Source organism: Hydra vulgaris, chromosome 03, assembly GCF_038396675.1.
Source record: "Hydra vulgaris chromosome 03, alternate assembly HydraT2T_AEP".
In the NCBI taxonomy this organism is placed as follows: domain Eukaryota; kingdom Metazoa; phylum Cnidaria; class Hydrozoa; order Anthoathecata; family Hydridae; genus Hydra; species Hydra vulgaris.
In genome coordinates, this window is record NC_088922.1 from 1,277,214 (window position 1) to 1,294,161 (window position 16,948).

General features: G+C 26.0%; 1 protein-coding gene across 5 annotated transcripts in view; it reads right to left on the reverse strand.

Annotated features, from left to right (window-relative positions):
- Positions 1-652: 652 nt before the first annotated feature.
- LOC100208934 (DNA repair protein REV1) overlaps positions 653-16,948 on the reverse strand; it is a 51,282-nt gene continuing 34,986 nt past the window's right edge. For 3 of the 5 annotated variants that reach the window (XM_065792031.1, XM_065792033.1, XM_065792032.1), the window contains 6 exons: positions 13,907-14,515; positions 11,521-12,720; positions 5,624-5,738; positions 1,911-2,013; positions 1,611-1,793; positions 653-737 (listed from right to left, as the gene is read on the reverse strand). In XM_065792031.1, coding sequence (XP_065648103.1) covers positions 1,634-1,793; positions 1,911-2,013; positions 5,624-5,738; positions 11,521-12,720; positions 13,907-14,515 — 2,187 coding nt within the window. In that variant the 3' untranslated portion in view covers positions 653-737; positions 1,611-1,633. Of the gene's footprint in view, positions 738-1,610; positions 1,794-1,910; positions 2,014-5,623; positions 5,749-11,520; positions 12,721-13,906; positions 14,516-16,948 lie in introns of all 5 variants that reach the window. The other 2 variants (XR_010637319.1, XM_065792034.1) reach the window with 2 other exon arrangements.

The window sequence follows — 16,948 nt, forward strand, 5'->3', positions numbered from 1 at the left end:
AATAAATAATTAAGTCTGCAGGAAATAATAATGATAAAATAATTATTATAATAAATTTTCATAAAGTAATATGGTAAACTAATCTAATTTATTTAATTATTTTTTTAATTGGTTACAAGTTTATTAGGGCTATTGGTTTATTTTAAAGGTTAGGGTTATTACTATATTTTTTTGAAGATATTAGAGTTACAATTGTTTTTTTTAAAAAGATTTTTAGGGTTATTGCTGTATTTATAAAAATATATATATTAAATTAAGAAAAAACTTACAAATACTAGAGTTTTCTATTTGTTCTACAATTTGTTTTTAAAACATATATATACAATAATAAACACCAATGTAAATAATTATAAATATATCAATTATTAAATAAATTATATACACAAAATAATATAATTTTTAACATAATTAATTTAATGAAATAATAAATTACAAAAATCATCTACTTAAAATAACTATATATATATATATATATACACACACATATATATGTGTGTGTATATATATATATATATATATATATATATATATATATATATATATACATATATATATATATATACATATATATATATATATATATATATATATATATATATATATATATATATATATATATATATATATATATATATATATATATATATTAAAATTTGTATTTAAAGTTGTTTATCTTTTGATTGAACATTAACATTTTTTTACCGCATTCATTGTAATTGTTACACAATCATTGCAATCTAAAAAAAATGAAAAGATTCTGCTGAGAACTTTAAACAAATAAAAGATTCTACTGAGAACTTTAAACAAATAAAAAATTCTACTGAGAGCTTAAAAACTGATGATATCTAAGAATAAGAACAGATAATTTTTTAAACTTAAATCAAATATTTAAAAATTTATTGCTGATGCAACTGCTACTGTTTAAATTTAAATCTAACATGGTTTGATATAATAGAACTAAATTTTAAATAAACAATTAATTAATATTTAAAAGGAATATTTTCAAAAATTTAAATTTAAATTAAAAAAAAAATTTAATTTTAAAAAACAAACATCAAGTTTATTAGGATAACCCAGGTTGATATTGTATTTTTTTGTATCTTTGCCCCAGCCTAAACCACATTTGAAGAAAAAGGTAATTTATCTCATTGATTGTAATTTATGCAGCATTAATTATATGTAGGTCAAACAAACAGGACTATTCATACTGAATATTAGAACACATCAAAGATATGAATTCTTATGTTTTTCAACATTTAACACCTTATAATAATGACCAGTTAAATTTTATTTAAAATATTTATTTCAAATAAAATATAACTGGTAAAATTTAACCCACAAGCAATAATTATTTAACTAGAATTGCACTGAAATCTATATAAATAAATAAATTGTAAAAAATTCTAAATGATGCTTGTATGGGAATTGTTTTCTAGCATTTTTTTGTTTATGTTTTGTTTTATTTATTTGTATTGATTTACTCATGTGCAATATTATAATGTATAGCGCTGTTTGTACATAAATTATAATACTTGATGAAGACTTAGTTAAAACTGTGCAAAAAAAAAATTTACAATGACAATGGCAGATTCTTAAAACTCAGTACTTACCTATAATTTGTTAGAGAAGAGTTTTATTTGACTTGATGCATGTCAAGGGCATAACCATCACAACTTAACCGGAGAATATTTAATCTTCCATTGTATTTCAGCTTCATAAATTTTTGAGTATCTGAAAGAACTTCATTAAAAATAGATTTCCAGTAATTAAGTGTCGTTGTTTTAGAAACCAACCTTAAAAAAGAACAAATATTAATTTTAATATAACAAAAATTAGTTTTAAATAAATTTTAAAAACAGAAAAATTACAAGTATAACAAAAAAAAAATTTGTTCTTTGCAATTGTCTCACCTTCTAAAATATAAAAGCAGTAATTGCAGTGTTTCCATATTACGTGACTTAATTAGTAAATGGTTATAGGATTTTATTGCTTCTACATCTTTAGGATTTGGCTCTATAATTAAACATAGTAACTTAACATTTGAAAATAGAATTTATTAGAAGCTTAAAAAATAAATTATCGTAAACAAAATACATGTTTTTGTTCATGCAATCAAGAATTATAAAGTTTTTATAATTTTTCTAAAAGGTCCTTAAAACATACACAACAAAAGTCTTAGTTAGGATGGCATGTGGCCCTAGCATAGCACACCACTAGTTTGAAACTATCAAATAGTACTTTATTTTCATTAAGACAGGATATATGGTTGCATAATCAACAAATTAAATTCCTTTAGAAAGTGGTTGAAAAAAAAACTCAAAAACTTGTTAATAATTGTTAGTGATAGTTTTAATAATAATAAGTTATAAATGCTTGAGTAATTTTTGGAAGATTGATATTTGGAAGCAATAGTGATTTCATATTTGGAAGTAATGATAATTCAATATTTGGAAGTCCTTGTAATTTGATATTTGGAAGAAATGATGATTTGATACTTGGAAGTATTGGATAGAACCTTCTATAACTTAATCCAATAGCTTGAATAAAAAATATTGATGAAAATATTTTTTAGCACATAGATAAAAAAAATCGCTGATAAGGTTATAAATTACTTCAAATCAAATATACATACATATATACAATCATATATACATACTGGACATAGTGTGTATTAAACTTGGTACTTTGCACTTGAGAAGCAAGAACAACTATCACTAAACCACTGTCGCAACAATTAAATCAAAAAAGAACCTTTTATTAAAATTATGGGTAAAAATATTGACGAAAATATTTTTTAGCACATAGATAAAAAAAATCGTTGATAAGGTTAAAAGCCATAATAACAAAAGTAATAAAATAACAAATTTAACAAAAATGAAGATAAAAAACAAATATTATTATACAACACCAAGAAATTTCAGATTTGAATTGAAGATTCAGTGAGTATGTGTTAATATCAATGAGAATTAGATGAATATAAGGTGTTTTAAAACCACCCTACAAAATAAAATTTAAAATAAAGTCTTTTATGTTTTAGTTACATCAATAACAAAAAAATTCAAAACTAATTATTAATCATAATGTGTTGAAATAATTGTTGATAGTAATATGTCTAAAGTGTTTTTGTAACAAGGAATTAAAAATAAAAAGTTCATTTAGTCAAAATTAAATAAACAGATCTTGCTCATGATAAATACAAACCAATAATTCTAGTTTTAAAATAAATATAAGTGATTTAAATTATTTTTATGTTTTTAAACACTTGTTATTAATTTTATACAAACTTCTTAACTAAAGTATTGCAAACATTTAATTGGCAGTTATATTTGATCACTGGTAAATTTCATTTTTATTTTTTTGTTAAATATCTAAATTTGTATTTTTTTAAATATTACATTGTATGGTTTATTTATCTAGTTTAATATGATTAATTTATGGTTTATTCATCTAGTTTAATATGATTATTTTATGGTTTATTCATCTAGTTTAATATGAATATTTTATGGTTTATTCATCTAGTTTAATATGAATATTTTATGGTTTATTCATCTAGTTTAATATGATTATTTTATGGTTTATTCATCTAGTTTAATATGATTATTTGTCCAATGAATTTAACTATTAAAGTTTAAATAATAAATTTTAATGATAGTAACATGGTTTTATAGTAACATGATTTTATAGTAACATGGTTTTATAGTAAGATTTTATATCATAATTGTAAGATTATTGCATAAACTTTTTTTATTGAATTAAAACTATTGAACTTTGTGATAAAAATAGAGTTTATGGCTTTTAAAACGAAAAATTTAACAACCACTGTGGACCAGAAAGCCCCCTATGTTTGATGGAGTGTCAACTGGAAATTGATAAAATTGTTTTTATTATTGTAACATGACTTCAAAAAAAGTTAAAATCAATTTGTCATACTAAGAGTAAATAAAAATCTCTGACTCTCCAGAAACGAGGGGGTGGTTAACTCTATGTTACCACAACTTCTGATTCTGATGATTTTGATGAAACTTGGAATCTATTAATTTTTTATTCAGTTCAAGAAAGCACAAAGGTTTTTCTTAAATATTTATTTGCCACAAGTAGATAAGGGTGTCTCAACTTCAGGTTTTTATTTTTCCCTGGTTTCAATCTTGTAATTATTTCTTAGACATCTTTATTTTAAAATAAAAATAAAAATTTAAAAACTTTATAATGTACTTTCTATATAACATTAAGTATTATAATATTTTAATTCCAAATCAGCAACTGCAGTTTTTGTTCTCCATAAGCTTTTGATCTCCATAATTTTTGTGCTCTGAGTTTTTTGTGCTTGAACTTTAAACATAATGCCTCAAACAAAGTTCTGCATACTTTGACACATCCTGCATGCTTTACAAAAAGAAAAACAAAATATAATGTGGATTTTTCATGATACTATTAGTATCTTTCCAAGATACTTTTAGTATCTTTCCAAGATACTTTTAGTATCTTTCCAAGATACTTTTAGAATCTTTCCAAGATACTTTTAGTATCTTTCCAAGATACTTTTAGAATCTTTCCAAGATACTTTTAGCATCTTTCCAAGATACTTTTAGTATCTTTCCAAGATACTTTTAGTATCTTTCCAAAATATTATTAGCATTTTTCCAAGATACTATTAGCATTTGTGTGTGATGAAAGACCGAACAATACGTAACACATTTAAGATCAAAAGCAACATAATAGTTTACATCTTCAAGATTAAGTTTCTCATGCACTAATCTAATTTTTCAAGGATATCTTCAACAATGCTTTTAATTAAAACTTTTTGAAGCTTTTACAAACTCTTTTACCAATTCTAGTTTGATATGAAGTGGGAGTAATAAAACTTTGTTGAAATAAAGACTAACTTTAAAGGCTAATTGAGAACATTGAATAATCCTGACTGTAGTTTAACTTGTGGGGGCTAACAAACTTTTTTGCAATGATCCTCATCACCCCTGCTGTCCCATAAGTAAAGGAACCATGAATACTTTGTGTATCCCCAAGTCAAGAAAGAAAGCAAACATCTTGAAATCATCACAAACATCCAACTTGAATTCAGAATAATTATTTTTTTCCAAGAAGTTCATTGACATTATCATATCTTTCTTTCTTCTGTACCGAGTGTGCAAAACAAAAACAAAAGACAAGATAAAAGTGTGCAAGAGACAGATAAAAGCGATATTTATTTCATATTATTATCTTTCTTGAAAACTGCTACCTTATTTTCCTCATCTAAGCCTAGGCTGCAAGAGAATCACAATAACAACCTCCTATAAAATGCTGTGTGAGGCACTAATGATGTGTGGGTGTTCAGTTGCTGGTTGCACTAAAAATTTATAACTCTAAAATGGTTGATTATACAGAATTTTTTTTTACAGTTTTGAAAGAGAAGAAAACAAATTAACAGAGAAAATTAGTTAATAAATAATAAAAAAATTGCAGAGTGCAAAAACTTGTAACGTGTTATTTATTCATTTTATTATTTAGGGGTTGTTAAAAAGATTACTATTGTACAAGTGTTTTGGGATTTAGGGGTTGTGTTTTGTTATTTGTACAACACAATGACATACTAAAATACAATTAAAAAAAAAAAAAATCAAAGTACCAACTCCTGATAAAATCCAACTTTGTAAATAAGCTTTTATTTCACTGATAGATTGTGTGATTTCAGATGATGTTGAAAATGTTGATGTTGATAATCCATTAAAAACTGGAATAACCTACACAAAACTTTCAGATAAGATATAAAGTTACATGATACATGGTATGAAAGTATGGTCATAAAACTATGTACAGATTTTAACAAAGACAATTCCTGTTACAGCTAAATCAACAAGTACTTAATAAAAACATCAAGACAAAAAATATTTTTTAAAAGAAAATTGCAAAAACAAAACAAAATTATTATTTTAGTTGCCTAAATTTTTTTTTTATCAAATATAAATAAACAATGTGTAATAAATCCTAATGACAAAAGGTTTATTGTAGTAGTTGAAGTCATTCGGTAAAAAAAAATTATATATATAAATATATTTATAAACTACCAATTTTATAAATACATTTATTAGCTATAAAATCAAATTTTAAATAATTTAAATTGAAAATTTACAAAAGTTAAATTGAAGTTGTTTTATTAAACAATTGATTTTATAATTATTTTATGAACAATTACATTTTACTTATATTACTACTATTATAAATTTATACTTTTATATTCATAATATTTATATTTATACTATAATATTTTATATAAATATATTAATAATATATATAAATATTTTATATTTAACTTATATTTATATCTAGTATACTCATTTTTTATTTATTCTATTATACTCATTTTAAATCTGTTGTGATAAAAGATAAAACTCGTTTTACTTTTTAGCTTATCACAACAATTCTATTCACATTAAATTTGTATGTATTTCACCTTCAAAGGAGAAATAAATAACATTATAACAATAAGGTAATAACGTGAATAACATAATAAAATTTAAATAAATAACAAAATGATGGGTAATTCCATGTCAATTGAGCCAGAAAATTTCAAAAATGTCACCATACATCTCAGATTTTGCTGAATTTTATACAGTTGAGAGTACTTAGTAAAACAAGAAATTCTTGAAAATTTTAGCTTCTAGCTCCAAGAGGATCCTGAAATATGATCATTTTATTTTCATCTGATCTTGGCCAGGCCCCTCTTGTCCTCTCAGAATTGAGAACTTTGTTTAAAGGTTCCAAGTCACATAGCTTTAAAAATATTTGATATTTTGACTTAAAAATTTGTACCTGACTATTTTCAAGGTTGAAGAATCCAATGAAATAATCAATATTATAAAAAAATATTTTTAAGTACCTGTAATTATCAATTTAAATAAATTTAGGCAATTTGTTATATACCTGATTTTGATGCTCAAGAAACCCACATGGCTTTGATGATATCAAAAAAAAAAATTTTATACATTATTCTAAATTTTATGATCTTTCAGAAAACATAAGAACTTTGATCTGCAAGTATATGGATTTCCATATATGGATAACGGGGCACAAGCCCCACTTTTTTGTAGCGGAATCTTGCAATACATTTTCCACTACCTTTCAGACTAGCTAGAGCTATGAAAATTTCTGTATTTTTTTAGTGTCGATAAACGAGCATTTTAAAATTAAAATAGAGTCCAAGAAACTAGGGGAGGGGGCTGGGGGCATGTGCTCCACTTTTTTGAGCAGAATCTTGAGATGGATTTTTCACTATCTTCCAGACAAGCTGCAGCTCTGAAACTTTCAGCATTTGTGTAGTCCTGATGAACATGCGTTAAAATTGTTTCAGGTCAGACGACCAGATAGTCCATGGGGCTGAGGCACCTGGGACCATGCCCCACTTTTTTTCTCAAAAAAAATTTTTTTTTTTTTTTTAAACACATGTGTCTTAAATTTAAGATAACTTTGAAAATATTGTATTCAAAAATTTTTATTGCTTTATACTTGTTCTGTTTTACTTCATTATTTACAAAATAAAATACAAAAAAAAGAAAGTCAAGATAATGTTAAGATTAGCTTAGATGCATCGACGGTCAAAGTATAAAAACGTCCATTTGTTGTTACAGGTGCATCAATTATACAAGTTATGTTGGTAATTGGCACCCAACACTCATCTACTCTAGATGGCCAGAAAAGTTTATTAAAAGGACCGTGCGGGTGCATGAACGTTACCATAACATCTTGCTCTATATTATCAATTTCATTGATCATACCAATCCAATCAAACGCATCATAGTTACACATAATGAATTCACCCAATTTCAAGGCATCAATGTTAATTTGCTGATCATTTTGAGAACTTTGAATTCCAGAAAAAGAAAAAATGCCTGTTATATGAACATCTTCACTTGTTCGTTTAAAGCTAATATTATCATCTATAGATTCTGGTTTAAATTGATGATAGCTCCTAGTTCCAGGAATTGTTCTACTTAGCTCAAAACGTGTTTTCAAAGTGGTGCACAATTCTGTCAGTCTTTCTTTTTCAATCTTGAAAAAACTAATCCCTTTAATATTGTTAGTACAGTAGTCAAACATTTTGTTACAATTCAATATCTGGTCATTTATGGGCCTTTGTAGACTTGCATTTGTAGTTAATCGTTTTACAGTGCCACCAATAACATCACATGGTGACTTACCATGGCTTGTAGCAAAAAATGTCCACTCTGCATCAATGTCAAAATCATTTTTATGGAGACAGATGTTGTAAAGATTTTTTGATTTTTATACTGTGCAGCACAACCATCAGAAAAATAAAGAATCTTTGAAATTTTAGGATGAAATTCTTTTAAATAGTTAACTATTTGTGTTTGAACTTCATACACAAAACCAGTGTCATGCTCATTATCTTCTGACATGAAGCAAAACGATTTTTCTTCAAGTTGGTCATTTTCGTTTAATAAATAGAGGGCAATGGGGTGCAATGTGCATTGACTTTTGCACCAATGGTAACTTTGGATTTCATCTTGAATCACAAAAGTGAAGTTTTCTGCAATGTCACCTAAGACAATACAGCAGTCTTTTGCTATATTTTCCTTTTGTTGCTTTAGATATCTTGCTTGACATTTTGCAATGTTGGAATGAGCTGTTAACTTGTTTATTGCCTCTGATAACATCAATTTGTATTTTTCCATTGTTGTTGTCTGATAGATCAATGTTGTTCTGTCTGTTTTCTGCCACTGATTGAATGACACCTCCTCGTCATTGTCAATTAGTTGTGCATCCAGAAACTTCTTTAAAGAAACTATACCTGGACAGTTCGGACATCGATGAACCATGCACTCATTACTTGTCACATCACAAACAACTTTTGTCATCAGATCTTTGTAAGTACATGTTATTTGTATAGCATTGGTCAAGAGTATTGCATTTTGATGGAGGGTACATACACAAACAGAATGAGTGCCTGATGCTCCAACAGTTATACACCATTTTGGTCTTAAACTGCAAAACTTAAAAAATCCAATAACTTCTTGAGGATATTTAGTTTTAAAAGAAACATAAAGTTCTTTAAGACTACATAAAATAAGGCGCTTTTGCATGTGTTGTTTACTACCAATACTTACGTAATCTTTTTTAACAGGCATTTGTCTAGTAAATTCGTCATCATGGTATACATTGTTGACTCTATTTAATGTTATTTCTGAAAATATTTTTCCTTTCTTAGTGCCTGGAACTTGAAAAATTCCACTTATCTTGCAGCAAAATTTCTTGACCAAGACTCGGGTGTAAATGTTAACAACTGAATTTTAGTTTTTTGGTCAGAAACAATTAACTTTTCTTTTATTTCTGCTGTTAGTTTGTCTAGATCATCGCATTTACTTTTGTCAATAATTTTTGTATGAGGAATTTTATGTTTCAGTTCTTCTTCCCTAACATTATATACTTTTGAAATATGCTCTTTGACATTGTTTTTATAACTTTACTTTTAGCAACAGATAACCGTTGATGCTTTGGAATGCTATGAAGTTTTATGGGGGATACACCTATTGTTTCCAAACTAACATTTAATGCCTCTGTGACTTTTCAGAAGTACCACATGAAATAGATTCTTCAAGTTCACAATTATCTTGTTCATGAAATTTACTGATTTTAGCATCAAAGCAGCTCCGACAAAGTTGATATCCAGGCACAACATTTGGAAAATTAATTCTTAATTGTTTTGCCATGTCTAATGTTATTACATGACTCCCTGAAATGAAAAGAACAATTTGATTTTAGTAATTACCTATCAATATGAAAATTATTTGTACTTATTTCAATATATAATGCATAACCAGATCAGCTTTTTTTCAAACTTTTATAAACTAGTAGATTTTAATTTCATTATTCAAAAAAGATTTTACAATAATTTTTTATCAACAATCAAAAAGAAAAGCAATCAAATCAAAACCTTTGATTGCTTTTCTTTTTGATTTATGCATGTCCAATAAATTACAACATTTTGTGTGCTTCTTTTCCAAGTGTGTACCAAAAATCTTTGCATGATGAAGGCAGAATTTTATCATCTGTTATTCCAGATCTCCAAATAAATTCTTCTCTGGCATCTTCTCTATAGCAATCAAATTTCTTTAAATCAATCTTTCTACAATAACTTAATTTATGACCAGTATCATTTAACTTTTTTCCAAAATCACATGAATCCATTCTTACTGTAACACTAAAAACAATTTGAGATTAATTTAAAAATGAGAAACCAATAGTAATTAATTTAATAAAAGCAACTTAAGCAATCACCATGGTAATACAAAACTAACCAATGATTGATTTCTTTTATCTTACTTTGACAAAAAAAAAGTTTCCTTTTCACAAAGTTTAATTATACTCAATTTGTTAATGTTAAAAATGTTAATGATGACTTTAATAGGTAACAAATTTCTTCTATACTAGTGTAATGACAGGATGTTTTTTGTTTCTGTTAACAACTTGCTGTTACCATTTTAGAATTAGCAAAATATATTTTTCTTTTTTAATTCAAATTTTAAATTATACAAAATAAAATTCTGTTAAAATCATTACTTTAGACTGTTTTTAATCTTATACCTGCAAATCAAAATTCTTATAAACATTAAGTTCCTTAAAACATTTTAAGAAAGATTATTAAACATAGAATGATCAAAACCAAATGGAACAAATATAAATCACAAAAATTTGGGAAGCAATGTTATCAAAGAAATGTTTAACGTTGTTAGAAATGAAAACCAAAAAAAAAATTTGAAGACAATAGTTTTAAATTTATCTTAAATAAGTTTTAAAGAAAAAAAAAAATAGCTCTAGCTAGTCTGAAAGGTAGTGGAAAATGTATTGCAAGATTCCACTACAAAAAAGTGGGGCATGTGCCCTGTTATTCATATTTGGAAATCCATATACTTGCAGATCAAAATTCTTATGTTTTGTGAAAAATCATAAAATTTAGAATAATGTGTAAAATTTTTTTTTTTGATATCATCAAGGCCATGTGGGTTTCTTGAGCATCAAAATCAGGTATATAACAAATTGCCTAAATTTATTTAAATTGATAATTACAGGTACTTAAAAATATTTTTTTATAATATTGATTATTTCATTGGATTCTTCAACCTTAAAAATAGTCAGGTACACATTTTTAAGTCAAAATATCAAATATTTTTAAAGCTATGTGACTTGGAATCTTTAAACAAAGTTCTCAATTCTGAGAGGACAAGAGGGGCCTGGCCAAGATCAGTTGAAAGTAAAATGATCATATTTCAGGATCCTCTTGGAGCTAAAAGCTAAAATTTTCAAGAATTTCTTGTTTTACTAAGTACTCTCAACTGTAAAAAATTCAGCAAAATCTGAGATGTATGGTGACATGGCCTGGCTCAATTGACATCGAATTACCCTGATGTTAAGTAGAAATAAGTAAATGATATAATGGTAAAAAAGAAATAAATAATAATGTAGTATCAATTCAACAAATGTAAACAACATTTTAGAAAGTAGTAATACCTGAGTAAGTTTAAAATCTTTTTCAATTGAGGTTTGATCTTTTTTACTTATGGCTTGATCATTATTCAGTAACTTTTGCCTTTCACTATGACGAATGCTTCTATTTTTGTTAGAACGTGCAACCATCATTACTTCTCTTTGCAACTCAACAGGTAATTCATTAAAAACTGAAATATCCAACTGAGAAGGTGATAATACATCAAAGCTATTTTTTTCTTTATGATTTAATAATTTTTTATTAGAAATCAAAGGTGTATTGCAATGAACATTAACATTATTGCAATCAACATTGGTATTATTGCAATGAACATGAGCTTCTTTAAAACCTAAAATTGTCTCATTTTCTTTTGGCTTCACATCCATAAGACTTTTTTTTTTTGCATTTTTAATTTCTACCAAAAGTTCACTTTGAATATCTTCAGGAAGCGCTTCCATAAAAGATTTATTAATTTGTGACGGTGATAATAAAACATCATTAAAAATTTTTTGTGATGGAAGAGCAACCAGTGGCATTTGGAATGTTAGAGAAACTTGTGGCAATTGTTCATATACTGGTGATGTTTTAAGAGGTACAGATGAATTTACAATTTTTAAAGGTGCAGTTGACATTTCCAAGGTCTCAGATGAAGTTGCAATATTTAAAGGTGCAGCTACTATAGGTGTTATTACAGATGGTTTTTGCAATGGTAAAAATGATATTTGGTTTAAAAACTGTTTTTTTCCATGAGAAATTTTATTACTCTGAATTTCACTTTGTACTACTTTTTTCTCTTTGGAAATAAATTTAGTATTTTTTAACTCAGCAATTATTTCGTTTCTAATCTCTTCAGGTAGTTCATTTAATATATTAATATCAACATTGGCAGGGGTTAAAAAACTACTTTTATTAATTTTTAAAGAAGAAGTTTTGATATCTCTAAATTTACTTGAGTCTGAAAGTGAAATAACCTTTTTTGGACGTCCTCTTTTACGCTTTTTATCTGGACTCATTTGGTTATTTTTTTTGGTTTGAACTTTTTTTGAGGGACTTGTAATTTTTTTAGACTGTGATTTTTGATTTAATAATTTTTCATGAAATTCTTCATGATAGATTTTCAAAATATGAGACTGGTTTTTTGTTCTACAATGAATTTGAAACTCTTGTTGTATATCAATAGGCAACTTATTCAATACTGAGAGATTCCAAGAGTCACATTCACTCTAAAAATAGTTTTATACAAATATAAATATTGCATACTATATTAAAAAAAATTACATCAAAAATTTTTTTCAAAACAATAAAAGTTTATTCAAACTATTTAACTCAACTATCCAAACACATCATCAAAATTAATTGGAACCAAGAGGCTCAGCCTTTTTGATCCATTTCTGTGTATCCTAACTTTTTGATTTTATCAAAATATTTAAATTAGCTTCAAAATGTGACTAAACTGGTTATCTAACCTATAACCTTTAATAGAAATTTTTTAAAACCTTCTATAGAAAATTGTCAAACTTATATATAAATAAAATAATTATAAATAACAGTAGAGAACAGAAATCAATTTAAATATTTTTATGCCTGTTTTTTTTTCACATCTTTTTCAGATATTTTTTTATTATTATTATTATTCTGATTCACTGCCAACAAGGCTGCAAGCAACCACAATTAAGTTGGGAGTTACTAGAAATGAAGTGAAGCAAGAATGAGTTTTAGTTGATGGAACTAGAGATGATATTTTCTTTGAGTAGTGACCATGATAGTATTTGTAGAAAAGAGAAAGAGATGCAACTTAACATTGATGGGAGTGAGGGTCAAGCTTAGCAGATAGGGTGGGTCCAACTACATTTAAAATGCGTTTTTGAACCTTTTCTAGAGTAAGAGCATCATTAGAAGAACCAGCAAAATATGACAACAGTATTCCATACAGGGACGAATAGTAGATTTGTAGAGGTAGAGAATGTAATCAGGAGTATAATTTTTTTGTATTCCTTTGATAAAACTAAACTAATAAAAAGTAACATAAAGTAAAATTGTTATTGACAAGTTAGTTGTAGAGAAATAGTTTTCCTGTCATACAAAATTTAAATGTACAGAAATAGTTTTTCTTGTCATGCAAAAAAAAAAAAAAAAAAAGTGAACTTGTTTTAAAAAATATATATTTTACTGCACCTGCTTTTTAGCACAATATACATATTTATAATGTATATGTTTACTATAACGAGTCAAACAGATAACAATTACAAACATACTTATATAAAGATATCTTTATAATAAAATATTAAAATAACTTAAAACATCTTTTATTGATGGTTGTTTTATAAAATCGATGCATAGAGAAAAAAATTGAGCTCAAGCTAAAAAAAAATTAAAACATATACTTCATTTACCTCATAAAATATATACCTGATTTATATTATTTGGTGATTCCAAAGTAAAAGATGTTGGTTCAAATAAATCTGGACTTGATAAAATATTTGATGCACTCTGTTCATTATCTTGAACAACCTTGCTACTAGTGTTAAGAATGTTAACATCATGAACAACCTGACCACTAGAATTGTTAAGAACATCTTGAACAACCTGACCATTAGAATTGTTAAGAACATCTTGAACAACCTGACCACTAGAATTGTTAAGAACATCTTGAACAACCTGACCATTAGAATTGTTAAGAACATCTTGAACAACCTGACCACTAGAATTGTTAAGAACATCTTGAACAACCTGACCACTAGAATTGTTAAGAACATCTTGAACAACCTGACCACTAGAATTGTTAAGAACATTATCTTGAATAAACTGACCACTAATATTGTTAAGATCATTATCTTGAATAAAATGACCATTACCATTGTTAAGAACATTATCTTGAATAAACTGATCACTTCCATTCTTAAGAAGATTATCTTGAATAATCTGACCACTACCATTGTTAATAACTTTTGAGTGATTCATGAATTTAAATAAATCAACTGTTTTGTTTTGAATTATGTTGTCTGATAACTTTGTTACCTTAAAGAAACAAATTCTTAAAATTGAATATATTACACATTTCTAAAATTATGCAACATTTCTAAAACATACTTTTTTAAATATATATTATGTTCATACTTGAGAAAAATTTATAAGAATATTGAAAAATAATAAATATAATATTAAATAAATATAATATTAAACTAATTGACATTAATTTTATTATTATTTCTATTATTATTTTTATCATCATCATGATCATTATTATTATTATCTAACTAATAATGCTAAACTTAATAGTGCTGTTAGTAGTGCCCATCTGTGTGTATTTGACATGTAACTTTTGGCAACTATTAAAGCTGAAGTAATGGTGAGAACAAGTCATTTTTATAATAAAGTATAGGAAATTTATATATATATATCAAGCTTTCCCGGAAGCGTGTGCGGTCGCACGCCTTGTACATCCATGCTTAATGTAAATTTTTTAGACAACTCGACCACGTTTTTATATAGAAAGCATTTTAAAAATTCGCGGCAAGATAAAGCTATAAGAAACTAGAGAATACATCAGCATTACTAAAAAAAAAGAACTGAAGACTATACGAAATAGAAAACCTAAATAAAATAAGCTAAAAAAATTATTAATAAAAAAAAGAAAATTGTTGTCAAAAAAACAATATACCTAAATATTTACTGTTTTTGTTTTCTTATTTTTAGAGTGTTTGTTATTTCCTACTACCAAAATTGATACAAGTCGAGGAAAAAGTAGATAAGAATATAACAAAAATAAAAACATTTTTTTCAGCCAGTATATAAAGGAAATACTTTATAAATTGCGTTAGAAACAGACAGTTTTTAAATTTATATTTCAAATGTCTTTGCTAAACTTTACTGTTTTTATCAATGCACAGGAAAGCGAGAAAACTAATTGCTATTTATTTGTGAAAAATTTTATTTTTTTTAAAACAAGTTTTTTCAATGTAAAAAAATAAAAAGATGCTGCAAAATTTTGTGGGTTTTGTTAATTTACACTGAATTGTGCATTGGTAATTTACTGAACTTTCTTAACGAAATTTTAGGAGTCTATTTAAAACTTTTATTTAAGTTTTTAAATACATTTATTTAAACAGAGCAATCGTTATGCTCATTATCTCTAGTAATTCGTATTAACATTGGAAATTGGGCAATATAAAAGAAATAATTTCATACATGCATCAAATGAAGTAAATAAATTTATTAAAGAAACTATGCTATTCTTTTATTTAACTTATTCCGCCATGAACAAAATTTATTAATTAAATAATATTTTTTACAAACAAATAACAATTTATTTTCTTATTTTTCTATTATATAAGTATTGAGAAAAAACATAAGATATAGCAAAATCTTTTTTAAAAGCAAAAAGACGTAAAAATGAATAAACTCAATAAACAAATAAACGTAAGAAGGAAAAAAAAATTTATTTGCCATGACTCTCCTTTTTTATTAGACATCTGTTTAAAAATCAGACGAAAAACTTTTTAGTAGATATCTATTTGAAATCAGTCAAAAACTTTTAAATAGTATAGTATAGTCTAGTATAATAATCCCAGTTGGTATTTATGCACATGTAAAAATAAAATTGTAAACTAATGGCAACTATGATAAATGTTTAAACTGATTATGTTTCAAATTTCAAAACTCATAACCAGAGTTGTTAACAAGGCCAAAATTAGCAAGGCCAAGGCCACATGTTACAAGGCCAAGATCAATGCCAAAAGTTTCAAGACCAAGGCCAAGAGTTTTCAGTCAGAGTTAGGGTTAGGGCTAACCTAACCCTAACCCTGACGAATAAGAGTTTCAAGGCCTATGCAAACATTTTTAAGACCAAAGACTTAAATTTTTGCCTTATGTTAAGACCAATTATTAAAAAAACTGTATGTAACAATTGCTGTGATAATAAAACCACATGTTGTAAAAATAAAGGATATGAGCAGAATTCAACAAAGGCAATAAGAAAATATACTTTTAGATATATATGAATGCCGAAAACAAAATTACATTAACTAAAGAATGAAAACCTTTAATTCTTTAATTTTTTGTATTTTTTAGAACGCCAAGGCCAAAACAATCGAGACCAAGGTCAAAATTTTCAAGGCCAAGGCCAACAGTTTCAAGATCAAGACCAAGGCCAAGGCCTTTAATTTTTGGCCTTAAGACAAGAGGCTAAGGACTAACAGCTCTACTCATAAACATTCAAAATTCCTAAACATTCAAAATTTTAATTCTTAATACTGATATAGAACATTGATATGGAACATTGATTTTCACTTGTAAAAATATACTCTAAATATTGCATAAATTCTGCAAATTTTTGAGTTATCAATAACAATCTGAAATTTGAGGTTATTACCAGACTATTGACAACTAAGAGATACTATTTAGAAAAACAAAAAAAATTATTATTTCTATAACTTATAAGAGAATCGATTG